General features: G+C 45.4%; 2 protein-coding genes across 3 annotated transcripts in view; one reads left to right on the forward strand and one right to left on the reverse strand.

The window, feature by feature from the left end:
- LOC103563996 (small proline-rich protein 2E) overlaps window positions 1-13,177 on the forward strand; it is a 95,026-nt gene that overhangs the window by 38,930 nt on the left and 42,919 nt on the right. The gene's annotated exons all lie outside the window — the stretch shown is intronic.
- On the reverse strand, window positions 1,128-9,000 carry LELP1 (late cornified envelope like proline rich 1). 2 transcript variants are annotated; one of them, XR_011536635.1, is made up of 3 exons: window positions 8,654-9,000; window positions 6,804-7,446; window positions 1,128-4,247 (listed from the first exon to the last, which is right to left on the reverse strand). XR_011536635.1 is itself a non-coding variant. In XM_008539501.2 (2 exons), exon 2 carries the CDS (start codon window positions 7,423-7,425, stop codon window positions 7,105-7,107), a length of 321 nt encoding a protein of 106 aa, XP_008537723.1. In that variant the 5' UTR covers window positions 7,426-7,446; window positions 8,654-8,791; the 3' UTR covers window positions 6,992-7,104. The 2 variants fall into 2 exon arrangements, 1 of the variants encoding a protein (XP_008537723.1); XM_008539501.2 differs by lacking the exon at window positions 1,128-4,247 and having other exon boundaries at window positions 6,992-7,446; window positions 8,654-8,791.

Below are 13,177 nucleotides of genomic sequence, written 5' to 3' on the forward strand. Positions count from 1 at the left end.
CTGTCCCTAATAAGATATGTGCCCTCAGGCAAGTCCCTGACTCTGACCTCAGTTTCATCATCTTTAAAATAGGAAAGTTAGACTGGGAATCAATCAGGTCCATGCCAGCTTTGTGATATATGAATGTGATCATGAATGATTACCCTGGGTGTCTATATGACCTTGTCAGTATGTGGGTGCATGTGTGTGTGGGAGCTCTTCCTCCTTGATTAGGTAATCCACCCACAAGTAGATTCAGTCTTCTGTCTTCTGCACATGGCAGTGTCCCAGCTGGGTGGGTGAACGAATGACCTTAGGTGACCTATTATTTCCTAGGTGCAAAGAGGGAGTATTTGGGATCTGAGCCCTCAAAAATCAACCTTAGTGGCCCAGTATCTGGGACTGTGGCTTGAATGGCTTTGGGGAGATTGTCCCACCTCACATCTTAAGATAAAGTGACTAAATAGTTTCTCTAACCATCCCCAGCCCTCAAGCAAGATTGGGGCTAATCTGATTTAATGCTATCTGAAATTTCAGATTTTAGATTTCTGCAGCTGTCATTATTGGGAGCCAGGGTGTAATTACACAGGGTCAGCAGAAGAGAGTCAGGTGTGTGCAGGACATCGCTTTTTTTTTTTTTTTTCCCCGTTCCCATTAAATAACTATCTCCTTTGTTCAGATCATGAAAGTTTCCAGACTTCTTTGATTCACTCTGCTGGCTCCATCTGCATATTACAGGGCAATGACTATGATAAAGCTGAATGGTGCAGAATGTGGCCCATCCTGTTTCCTGGGGAACAGGTGCCTCTGGAGAGCTTACTGAGCTTGTGGGTTCCTGGGCGAGAGTCCACCACTCCTTTCACTTCTCTTCCTCCTGTGTCACCAGCACAGGGAGTCTGAATTAGAGTTTGTGGGAGGGGTTGTGGATCACAGGCCACTGAGCCCAGAGAGGACATGAGAGGCCACCTGATTCCACCTCTTTGTTTTAACCCAGCATGTGCTTTAAACAGGAGGCATGACATTTATATACTGCATTTTTTTAGATGAGGAAACTGAAGTGCAAAAATGTTGTCGGCCTTGTTCGAGGTCACGTGGTGAGCTTGTGTCTGGACTTGGCACTGGTCCATGTAAAAACATTTAGGAGACCACTGTGTTAGGGATTCTTTATAAACTTCAAGGACGCAACAAAGATGCAGACCAGTTGGTAGTTCTTAACAGTTTTGGAGTGAGGAGGAAATATACATATGTACATGCCTTCACCTTCAGGGGGTTCATGGCCCCCAGGTTAAAGACCACTGACACAGAAAATAGAGACAAAGGATGTTCCCAAATTGTTTAGTTTTGATGTTGGTCTTCAATCTTCTTCCCCTTTGAATCTGAGTCCTGGCTCATCTTTGCCCAAATTGAGGTTAGAAATCCTAGACTTTTCCAACAAGCAACTCACTGTGACTTTGGTTAAGATTCTTCCCTCTCCGGAGCTTAGTTTCCTTCCTAGACACTGAGGGTCTATTAAATGCCCTATAGGCTCTCATATTCAGTGATGCAAAGGCCCCTGCTGGCTCCTAATGTAATTCATGGTCTCCAGGGTCTCAGCTTAGGAATGGGATGGAAGGGATGGACCCCTAACTCTACCTGCTTTCAAAGATACTTGCTTTCCCTTCCTGGAACTCTCTCTTCCTCCCTCAAAGCCATTGCCTCACACAGCAGATGGCAAGAAGCTCTTGCTACAATGGGTGATGAGTGATGACTCCAAGTGTTGATCAAGGTTCTCGAGTGCTGCTTCATCTGGGCTTTCTAAGCTCAGTTTCCCATGCTGGGCCTTTGCATATATCCTCTTACCTAGTCACTTTTCTCCAAACCTTGGTGAGACTTTTCTTCCCATTCTTCAGGTGAAGAAGCTGAGACTCCTTCTCCCACTGAGGTGGAATAACTTGTCCCAGCTACACAGCTGGGAGTGTAGAGCTCACTTCAAATCCACATCTGTGTGGTGACAAGCCCTTTCACTTTACCATGCTGCTTTCCAAGGTGAGAAGCTCACTTGGAGGCAGGCAGTACCTCCCAGGTGAGGCCAGGGGGAGGGCTAGCAGGATCTGCAACTTGTGGTCTAAGGGGAATGAGACCAAGGCCAGGGATGCTTTTCTCTCAGCCCCAGGCCACCCATATTCTGCCCATTCTCCCTCTCCCCACATGTGAATTCTGGGATTGACACCATGTGGTGAGTGTAGGAAACGCAATGGAGAGGGGCTCAGCCCAGAATAATCCCCTCCTCTTTGAAAAAGTGCCTCTAATGGCACTGAGCCTTCACTCATGTATTATTATTGAATATCTGCTATGCATGCCAGGCAGTCTCTTTTCTCAAATAGCTTACAGTCCAGTATAAACAGATGACCAGAATATGGCATGGTAAACATTACAGGAGAGAAAGGCATGGATTCTCTGAGACTCCAGAAAGGGGCATCTAACCAGCCTGTGGGTGGAAGGTTGGGGAAGTTTCTTTGAGCAGGTGACCCTTGAGTTGGGTTCAGAGACGAGGACTCGCCCAAGTGGATCATTCAGAGGAGGATTCAGTGGAAGAAGGAAGAATGACAGAGGGAAGAAAGTGCAAAGTTGTGAAGGCCAGATGCTTTCTGCTGTGTGCCAAGAATTGCTAACAGTTACCTGTTGCTGGGCTGCAAAGTTCTAGAAGAAGATGGAGAAGTGGCGAGATAAAGCTAGAGAAGGAGGCAGGGCCAGATCCTGAAAGGTTTGTGTGACAGGTTAAGTCATTTGAGTTGTTCTCTAGGCAAAGAGAAGCCTTTTAAGGGTTTTAAACAAGAGATTGACATGTCCAGATTTGAGTTTTAACAAGACTGTCTTGGCTGCCTTCCATCGGTGGGAGGATTAGAGGGAGGTGAGCCTGGAGCTTCAGAACCAGTTAGGAGGTTCTGAGTGGTTTAGGTGAGAGATGAGGGCATTTCTGGTGGAAAAAGCCATGAGCCATCAGTCTGAACAGAATTTCTGCTGAGCCTAGGAGAGAGCGCAGAGCTCTGGAGGTGAGACATCTGAGGTTTCATGTACCTGGAAGACAGGTGCTGCTGAAAATACCCTGGTATGCATTTTACAATCTGTTTGTCTTAGAATCTTTATGTGTTTGGCAAATGACTTAATGTGTTCACTGGTCTCTTTATTTGCTGAGCATCAGCAGCTGTGGCATAGAATCAGTTATGGCTTGTCATCGTCAATACAGCCTCCAAGGATGTGCCTGTTCTCAAGTCCCTGGGTAGAATATTTGGTCATATGGAAGGAGGACAGGAAAAATAGGACAAGTTTGGTAACTGGTTACTTCCTGCCATCTCTTCCATTGCTGTTTCCATGTGGAGGTGGGAGATGCATGAAAATGATCTCTAAGTTTCCTTCCAGCTCCAGAGCTTCAAAGCAAGACACTCAAATGATTCTTTGCCAGCCCTTCCCTAGCACTGGTCCACCGCATGGCCGGTTGCCCTAGCTGGCCTGGGTTGGAAGGACTTAGAAGTCCTGTTTCAAGGCTGGCTGTATGCAGCCTGATTCTTGAGAAAGCTTGAAGCAAGGGGCCTGTGGAAGAGTCTTCTCTTGTTGTCATCCTAATGGACTCTCAGAACTGCCTTTCCATGAAAGGAGAGGGCCTAGTCCTGCCCCATCCCACTGTCTGTGGGCCGTCAAGCCTGGCACCCCACAGATTCTTGTAGTGGCAATCTTCAGTGTTGCTTATTTATTTATACAACCCTCTGCCATTTGGGGCAAGGCCCCTGTGACTGCCACTGGGGCTGGGAGTAATTATGGTATTCTGCAGGGAGGTGGCACACTCATCACATTCTAGCATCTTCCCTGGAATTGCCTTTGATCCAGGTTTCTGCTGGGAAAGTAGCCATTAAGAGATGTCTATCTTTGGTTTCATTTACATGGGAGAAAAGAGTACTAAATTGTCAAATAGATGGTTTCACGTTCTCCCAGTTGGCCTCCATCCAGTCTGTGTCCAGAGTCCTCAGAGCCACCTGGGAGAGCACCAGCTCCTGACCCACACTGCCATGGAGCCACTTGGAGACCTGGGACTGAGATGCCACATTTTGAAGGAAGGCACCAAAGGTGGAGGGCTTCTACACGGCGCGTGCTCATGGTGCGTGCTCATGGTGCGTGCTCATGGTGCGTGCTCAGGTGTAGGAAAATGTTCTTCCTGCTTTTCCTTTTTTGCTCATTAAGCAAATAAAAGAACTCTGGGATTCTCTGAAATATTCATGATTATATCTTTTTTTCTGTTACAAAAGAAATAAAAGCCTATTAATGAAAACCCAGAAACTAGTGAAAATAGAAATACTCTACTGGTTACCCATAATCCCCTTGTCCTAAAATAACTAGGATGTCAACAAATTTTCTTCTATTATTATTATCATCATCAATACTATTCATAGAAATTTTTGGTTAAACATAGTTGCTTTACGCCATATGTTCGATTGGGGCCTTACTTTTTTCCCTTTAATACATTTTAATGGTTGCGTAATGTTCCATCCAGTAATAGGTTCAAATTTATTTAATCAAATCCCTGTTAGACATTTAAACCGTTTCTAAGTCACACTGTGATAATCAGCTTTATACAGCCTTTTTTTCCGTTTTGGGATTATTTTTCTTTGCATAGATTCCAAGAGGTGGAACAATTGGATCAAAGGGTTCATCTGCTTTATGCTTTTGATACATGTTTCCATAGTCCTCAAGTTATTTCTAAAATGATTTTTGTCTATTTCCACTCTCACTAACAGTGGCACACTCTTTAGCACTGGGATTCTGAGATTTATTATTTAACAGTGATCATTAGATGAAAGAGGATGTCCCATTATTGGTCTATTTCCTCTCCGTCTCTCTCCCCTCCTCCATCTTTCCTCCCTCCCCCTCTCCCTCCCTTCATTCCTTTCTTCTTTCCTTCCTTCTTCCCTCTTCCCTTCCCTCCCTCTCTCCCTCCCTTCATTCCTTTCTTCTTTCCTTCCTTCCTTCCTCCTTATTCCTTTCCCTCCCCCTCTCACTCCCTTCATTCCTTTCTTCTTTCCTTTCTTCCTCCCTCTTCCCTTCCCTCCCTCTCTCCCTCCCTTCCTTCTTTTTGATTTCTAGTGACATGGAAGAGTTTTCCACTTGTTATCAATAGTTGACCACAGGTCCCCTAATGCCCTAACCTGGGATTCCAGAGGTTGCCAGCATCCAGGAGGCTGCTCTCTGCAGGGCTCTAGAATGTGGGAACCTTGGTGCCAGGCTCCCATTCCTGCCGGGAGACCCTGAGACCCCAAGGCCTCCTCATGTCAGAGAAGTAACTACTGGTTTTTACATCTGGAAAATGAGGGGGTTGTGCCCTAAAGGCCTTGTCTTAGCTCTTGTGTCCTAAAAATCTGCTTCTGTAACTACGTGATTGTGGACCTTGGTCTGGCGGGGATCCCAGGTGTCTTTGCTTGGGCACATTTTGGACTATCTGTACTTACTACACCCTTTGTTGTCCTGAACCATCTTCCAGACTCAGAAGGATGGGAAGCTGTTTATTTGCCATGATTCCATAGTGAGCACCCCTGATTTGGCCTCTTTTATGACCTTACTGTGATAGCAGAAAATCCTAAACCTACTTCCACCTGAATGTTCTGGGCTGGAATGACCTGGTTTTATCTGTGGGGCAAGGCTCTCTATCCACTTGGTCGCAGGGGTGGGCTTATGCCCTCCTAGGCAATCAAGTTCTTTTCCTGGAAATGAGGAGTGCCTCATTGCCAACCTGTCAAAAGCTGGATCTTCAGTGGCCAAGGACCTTACCACATGGAGGGGGCCTTAGAAGAGGAGGAGACCCACCCTGAAGAGGAGTGGAGTCTGGTGGAGATGAGAAAGATTGAAATGGTAGCACTGAGTCCAGGCTCCCAGGTCCTGAAGTCCTGCTTCCTATAGTTCTGTGCCCCTGTCCCAACCCTAATATTCCTCCCAGCAATATGAACTATAAGCTTCCTTTGTTGAATTAAGCCAGTTTGACGTGAACTCTCCCTAGCTGCCTGTAAATAATTCCGACTAACATATCAGCTGTGAATGCTTTTCCTATTCCCCATTCCTAATTGAAGTCCTTCCAGATTTATCCTTTTCTGTTCTTTTTTGTACTTAAGTTTTTCTTGGGAATTTTATAGCTTCATGGAAGGTTTCAAAAATAGAGATCCCATGTGCCGTTCCCTGGAATTCTCTCAATGGTTACGTTACATAACTATAGCTCAGTGTCAAAGCCAGCCAACTGACATGGGTGGAATCCACGACTCCTTTTTTATTTGTTAAAAGAATGCTTAGCTGTCCTTACAGGGAGGAGTTGGAACCCCATTATTGCACTCAGGAGTCTTAGAGCCCGAGGAGGAGGAGATGCACAGGGAAATTAAGTTGGGGTGTGATGTGTGACACCTGGGCAGGTGCAACATGTTCCCCTCACCGAACACTTGCTGTGTCCAAGCAAACCAGGCACTTGGTGTTATCTCCTTAAGCCACCAGTACTGTTAGCCTCATCTTTCCTTTTACAGAGAGAATGAAACTAAAGCAACTTAAGGTCACAAAGTCATTAGGGAACAGAGATAGAGTAAACCCGTGAAGCCTATTTTCAGAGTGTTCTTCCTAAGCATTATGCAATGAAATTAATAGCAAAGGGTAGAATTCTTTTCCTGAGCCTCCTTGGATCTTTCCTCAATGTCCCATTTCTCTTTCCCCCTCACGCTCTCTTCCTTTCTGACGCCCACTTGGGTTCCTGGGGTTAGCCACTCTAACAGCCCTATTTCTGGCTCTCTCAGCCTGGGCTCTAATAGGGGCATTGTTACCTGGGTGCACCCCTCAGAAGGTATCCAATCCCTCCACACAGCAGGCAGGGTCAGAGGGGAGGCTGTCTTCAAAGACATTGAAGGGCTGGGGTCCTAGCCTCACTCCCCAGGGATCGCTTCTTGGTGGTTTAGCACTTTGAAAAAACCAAATAAACCAAAAACTGCCAGGAAACTAAGAGAAGAAAGTCTTGCACAGCAGAGGAACACGTTTACTTGTCAGTTCATGGCTTCAGCTCTCAGCCCCAGGTGATGAACATGGTGGAGACGATGGAGGTAGTGGGCTGCTGATGCTCTTGGTGCCTCATTCTGGGGGCGGGCAGGGCGGTGGGCATTTAGGAGGACAGGGCTTGACACAGGGCTTGGGAGGGCAGGGAGCTGGGCATGGTGGAGGGCACGTTGGAGGGCACGGTGGAGGGCACGGTGGTGGGCATGGTGGGGGGCACAGTGAGCACTTCGGTGGTGCTGGGCACCTTTCCCGTGGGCACTTTTCAGAGCACCGTTGCAGCAGCTTCTTTAAACAGCTAGGCTGGCATTTGTTCTCACACTTTTGTTCACACCTCGGTTCACAGTTCTTGGGCTCATTCTTGGATTCGCTAGATTTATTTTTATCATCACTCGACATTCTTTCTTGATTTTCTGGGCCCTGCAAAGAAATATGGGACAGGTTGTATGTGGGAGACTATACTGCAAAGGGAGAGAGGACCAATACCTCCTCACTCACATCTGCTGCCCATCTTTGTTCTTAAGAAAGCCTGTCCCAGGATGTGTTCAGGCCCTAGACCAAATTCTCGTTTAAGGACTGTCCTCTTGTCCTTGTAGTGGATTGATGATGACATTTCTTGATCTTTCCTACCTTGCTCTGCCTTCTTTTCACTTACTCTTGTTTCCTTTCCATAGCATCTAGCAGGAGTTCTTAACCTAGGGTCCTGGCCCCGCCCGCCCCCCCCCCCGCCCCAACAATAAGAACTGTATTTAACGATGTATTTATCACTATATTTGGTATCTTCTGCAACCCCATGTATTTTATTTAATTCATTTAAAAACATTTTTCTGAACAGTCCATAAGTTTGATCAGACTGCTAAAGACATCCATGGCACAATAAACATTTTAAAGACCTGTAAGACCACTGCCCTATCCTTCTGGAAAAGGAGATGGAAAGAGGGTATCTTAGTGGACTTAGGGACCCAGGACACTCTCTAAATCCTATGTCCTGCCTAAGCCCTCAAAACCCTGAGAATTGCTCTCTTCACTGAGGACTGGGGATGGGAAGATAGCTGAATCCCTACCACAGCTGGGCTCCTGTGAACCACTCTAGGAACTCCTTCCCTCCAGGGGATGAGGGTAAGGGAGGAAGTCAGGAAAGGAGGCGATGAACTGGGAAATTCTAATTCCTCTGAAAATATGAATGTTAGAGCCACAAAAGATAATTTTAAGGAGGAATTCCTTTTCCCCTTTGTTGAGTTTTGTCTTGAGCTGGGTCTTCCTCTATGGAAAGTTTGACTTCTAGATGCAGACAGGGCTTTTGAGTTCTGACAATACTTGCAAGTTGCATCTAATTGGCACACCTTTGATTTCCTTTAACAATATAGAAGTAAAATTTTATCTAATTTAGTTTTAAAGTCAGTATGGCTCTCTGGAGAGGTAGATCATTAACTAGTACTCCAAAATTGTTAAGAATCTCTCTTTCAGATGAATTGTTCTCCAGTTCTTGCTACTGAAAATGAGAGGAAACTTTCACCCAAACATAGCCATCATCTCAACTCTGTTCAATGCCTGGGGTGCTGTAGGTCACCCAAGGAAAAGAAGAGGTAAAAGAGGGGGCATTTCCAGTTGTCCAAATGCAACTCACCCCTTTGTGTTGGTAGTGAACTTGACAAGTAGTCGAGTGAGGTGGATGGTATGGCTGTGCTTGGGAAGGTGGATTTTCCCTCTAGTTCCTCTGCCCAGCTCTGAGGAAGCCAGGGGCTGGGGGAAAGGGGAGTCCCACTTGTGACCTCATCACTGCATCATCAAGTAGCGATTGTTGTGTGACTCCAGAGCTCCCAGTTCAACTTAAGCCCTTGAACATGAGAATAGACTATGATTAATCACACCCTTGATCATCTCGTTCCCTTCCTGGGTCCCTCAAAATTCCTGCTGATGAAATCAGGCTATGGTGAAGACTACAGAACCCTAAGCATAGGGAGGTTCATTGTTGCTAGGAGCAGAAAAGCTCTGTTTACACATGGTCTCTCTTTCCTCCCCCAGCCTCCCAAATTTAGCTGCTTTGAACTTGCTCCTTCTCCACCTTTCTAGGAGAGCTTCTCTGGATTGGTCACAGCCATTTTAACTCTCCTCTCCTTCCTATTTTTGTAATATGAGGTTCTGAAAGCTCTTCTTACTACCTGACACTCCATGGCTCAAGTCCAAGGATTATTTTAGCTCTTTTTTTCAAGGTCTGTCTATAATTCACTGTTTGTTTGGTTCTGTGATTGTTTTTTTCAATCAGGGAGTGGCCACCCTTGATATCCAAGGCAAATGCAGCCTATTAAGAGAAATTGAGTTTGATGTTCCTGACCAGTCCTGACCTCTTGGGTTAAGCTCAGATCCTGTCTTAGAGTAGAAAGGTTTGCCTCTGAGAAAGTTCCTTCCTTGACTTTTCAAAGACCTGGCCAGTGGGTCTTGGTGGCTGGAATAGGGGTGTGTCTGGGGTGGTAATAGGAGTTTGGTGTGGGAAAGGCAACTGAGGCTTAGACACATAGTGCCCTAAACTCAGATCCAGAAAGTTCATCTTGGCAGTCATTCACTGACGAATCACAGTGACTTTTGGTTAAAATTGTGATATGATCATGTCTAAGGTGTTGGAAGATATTTCTAACAGCAAAGGGTGGGATGGATTGGGGGATGGAATGGTGGAGTGAAAGTAGAACTGGGGACTTTTGAAGAAATTATGAAAATATCCAAGTCTGAAGGAAGTCAGTGGTGGTGATGGAAAGAGGGTGGCAATGAGAGAATGAGAGAAACATCATCAGAGATGCAAATTTATGGGATTTGGTTAATGGAAAATTAAAAAGAAAATTTAAAAAGTTGACTCCCAGGTGTTATTGTTAATGGGCACTGAGGAAACAGAACAGGTTTGTGTTAGAAGAAGATGGGTTTGAGTCTGAGAATGTTGAATGTGATTGCAGTGCAGCATCTTGAATGGTTATTGGAAATACGGCTCTGGCCCTTGTACCACTGGGCAGACCTGAGAACTTGAGTTCATTTCAGTCCAACTTTTGATTACTGAGTGGTTGAGAAAGAGCTGGTCCAGAGAGAGGATTGAGGGAGAGAAGAGAAATGTACTGGGGAGAATGAAGAATCCCAATACAGGGTTTATTTGCTATTCACAGTGGATAAAGAATGTCATATACAATTGAAACACAAGTGAACCTAAATGAAAGGGGAGGGTGGGTCAGAATTTAATTCCATGCCACTGGGATAACTAGTGTTAGACCCATTGTCTTAGTGCAGCCCACTTCTCTCAACTCATTTTCCTTCCTCCATAATTTTGTTCATAAGATTTATCTCATCAAAGCTGTTGAGCAGCAGTTCCCACACCCATCTCAGGAGACTCAGCCCCAGCTGCTGTTTAGTTCTGGACCAAAGCTAGCAATCTGGATATGGAGAAGGCAGTCATTTGTGACAGTGATGTCAAAAGATGTAGTTATTTCCACTGGCCATTGTTGGCTGTTGTATCTTTTTCTCTCTCCTTTCTTCCCTCTCTTATTTCTTATTCAAGAAATTCCCACTGAAAGAAAGAGTATCATTCATTGGACTTCCACCAGGAAATTTGCCTATTATCTTCGGTCTTTAAAACCCTCCTTTAAAGCTCAGGACTCCTGGCAATGTTACATTTGGTATCCCAGTTACCAGCCTCTCCTTTGGTTTAGGGTTTGGTTGGCAGCTGGCTGGCATCAAGGCACTACCGAGATGAAACACAGAACAGTCTTCTTGAGTGGCTGGGTCTCAGAAGGAGAGAGACTGGAAGGGGGAGATGCATAGGTATCAAAGCCCCCAGTTTAAGAGTGAGGACCTGGAAATTAGATTCCTGGGTTCAAATCCTACCTTCATCCTTTACTTACAAAATGACCCCTCGTACTTTACTTAACCTTTGTGAATCTCAATTCCCTCATCTATAAAATGTGATAGAAGCACCTATCTTAGGATAATATGTAACATATATTGAGTGCTTATAACAGGCCAGGCACACTTCCAAGTGAAAAGCCTACACTCTCATCCATCATACTGCCTCACTGTTCTCATAGGTTGTTGTAAAGACTAAATGAGATTCTACGTATGAAGAGGAGCCCCTGATAAATGTTCGCTATACATATGAGTTAGTGTTTTTGTCACTGCTTTCCTGGCTTCGTCGTCCCGTGGCTTGCTGGATCTCTCCCTTAATCTCTCTCTGTCTCATTTTCTGATCTTGGTCTTTAAATCCCACTTCTCCGTATCATTTTTTTCCACCTTCCAGCCAAATCTCCTGGTGGTATTCACAGGAAGATTAGATATTTCAGTATTAACTGTTAATGGATGATTTCAGTTTTGAGTAAGGAGAGTTAACATAAGTGTTAGAATAAAAGACAGTAATTTAAATATTCACTAAGGCCAAAAAAGTCAGCAGACCATTCAGTGGTATCTCCTTGTGAGCTTGTAGGCCCTGTATATTGTGTCAGGGAATTCTGTGGCAGCCATTTTAACTTCACTTGGATTCCCCTCTCTGTTTTGTAGGTGAAGTCTTTCTTTTTTTCTGTCTTTTTCTATTTCTCTGCGTAGTTCTTATTGAATAGGCAGGACTCACAAGATAAAGTCAGAAAATAACTTTATTCCTCCCCTTGGTTCTTCTTAAAAATCTTCTGTGGGGCTGGCTTTTCCCTTCCTCCTGGGATGAAATCTCTAACAGATGCTGTTGACTTTTTTTTTTTTTAAAGATTTTATTTTTTTCCTTTTTCTCCCCAAAGCCCCCTGGTACATAGTTGTATATTCTTCATTGTGGGTCCTTCTAGTTGTGGCATGTGGGACGCTGCCTTAGCGTGGTTTGATGAGCAGTGCCATGTCCGCGCCCAGGATTCGAACCAACGAAACACTGGGCCACCTGCAGCGGAGCGCGCGAACTTAACCACTCGGCCACGGGGCCAGCCCCTGGATGCTGTTGACTTTTAGGATCATGCTGGGACAATAAGAAGTTCTCGGGTCACTTCTATTTACATAAACACTCTTATTTCAGTAATAGGAAGGTGTATTTCCTGAATGTTGGATTTCTTTCCCTTTCCCTCTTGGGACCAGAAAGGAGAGCCTCTTCTCTATTTGTTATTTGGCATTTGTCCTCTTCCTTCACTCACTCAGCTGGCCCTGGTTTTGGGATAGGAGCGGCAGAGGGAGGAGAGAGAAGGAGCAGGAAAGTTCTGACCTGATTGATACTGTTTGGATCTCCTGATACCTAGGAGCTTTCTGGGCTTGGCAGGTGGTAAAAGCTGATGTTGTCTTTCACAAGGTTTGGGGAACTTGAATGTGTTCTTCAGCGCCCCCACCCTCCGCTGGGGTTTTGATGGTAGTTCTTCAACATTGGTCTACTCTTCTCGCTGGCTGTGAATGGCTCCCGCAGTGCCCAGGCGTTAGCAGCCCTCCTCCAGCCTCTCTCTGCTGGGATTACCTCACTTCCAGGTGTCCCTCTTGAATGTGGTTTTACGCAGCCCAGAGAGCCAGCTCTCCCTCTCCTGGGGGCTGTATCTGGCCCAAGGGGAAAACTCACAATTTTCCCCTTTCATAGTTCATCAGTTACTGTTGGTGATGTTTTCCTGATGTTTATGTATTTCTGTTCATTCTTTATGTATTAGGCAAGGGAAGTTCTATGATAGCTTCATGAACATGGTTCGGTATTTATCCAATTTGTCTTTACCATAGTATTTGGCACTGTTGTGTCCTCTTTTTTACCCCTTTCTCCTTGGCTTCCTCTACTGCCTGAATAGTGTCTCTTTCTTTCTCTGGCCTCATCTACTCTCCTCCATGATCTCTTCCTCCTTTGCTGAATCCTTTCGACTTCACCTGGCTCCTTTCAGTTTACACACTTGCTGCCGATCTCTTTCTCCGCTGTTGCTCTAACTACCAACTCTATGCCAAAGAATCCCAAGCCCACACTCTGCCTCTTCTTTAGGTCCAGATATTAACATCCATCACATGTACTCTGGTACCTCAAACTGATTTCAGAAAATCAGAATTCATCCCTTTCCACATCTTTTCTAACGTGCCCCTCTTGTGTACTCCAGCTCTGTCAGTAGGGTCCCCATTCACCAAGACCTCTCAGCCAGAAACCCAGGAACCTCCAAACCTCCTGCCCCCCACTCACCCCCAC

The sequence above is a fragment of the Equus przewalskii genome, unplaced genomic scaffold, assembly GCF_037783145.1.
Source record: "Equus przewalskii isolate Varuska unplaced genomic scaffold, EquPr2 ChrUn-10, whole genome shotgun sequence".
Taxonomy (NCBI): domain Eukaryota; kingdom Metazoa; phylum Chordata; class Mammalia; order Perissodactyla; family Equidae; genus Equus; species Equus przewalskii.

Excerpts from the sequence above, each read along its gene's own strand:
- LELP1 (XM_008539501.2), bottom strand. The coding sequence starts at position 7,425 with ATGTCGAGTGATGATAAAAATAAATCTAGCGAATCCAAGAATGAGCCC.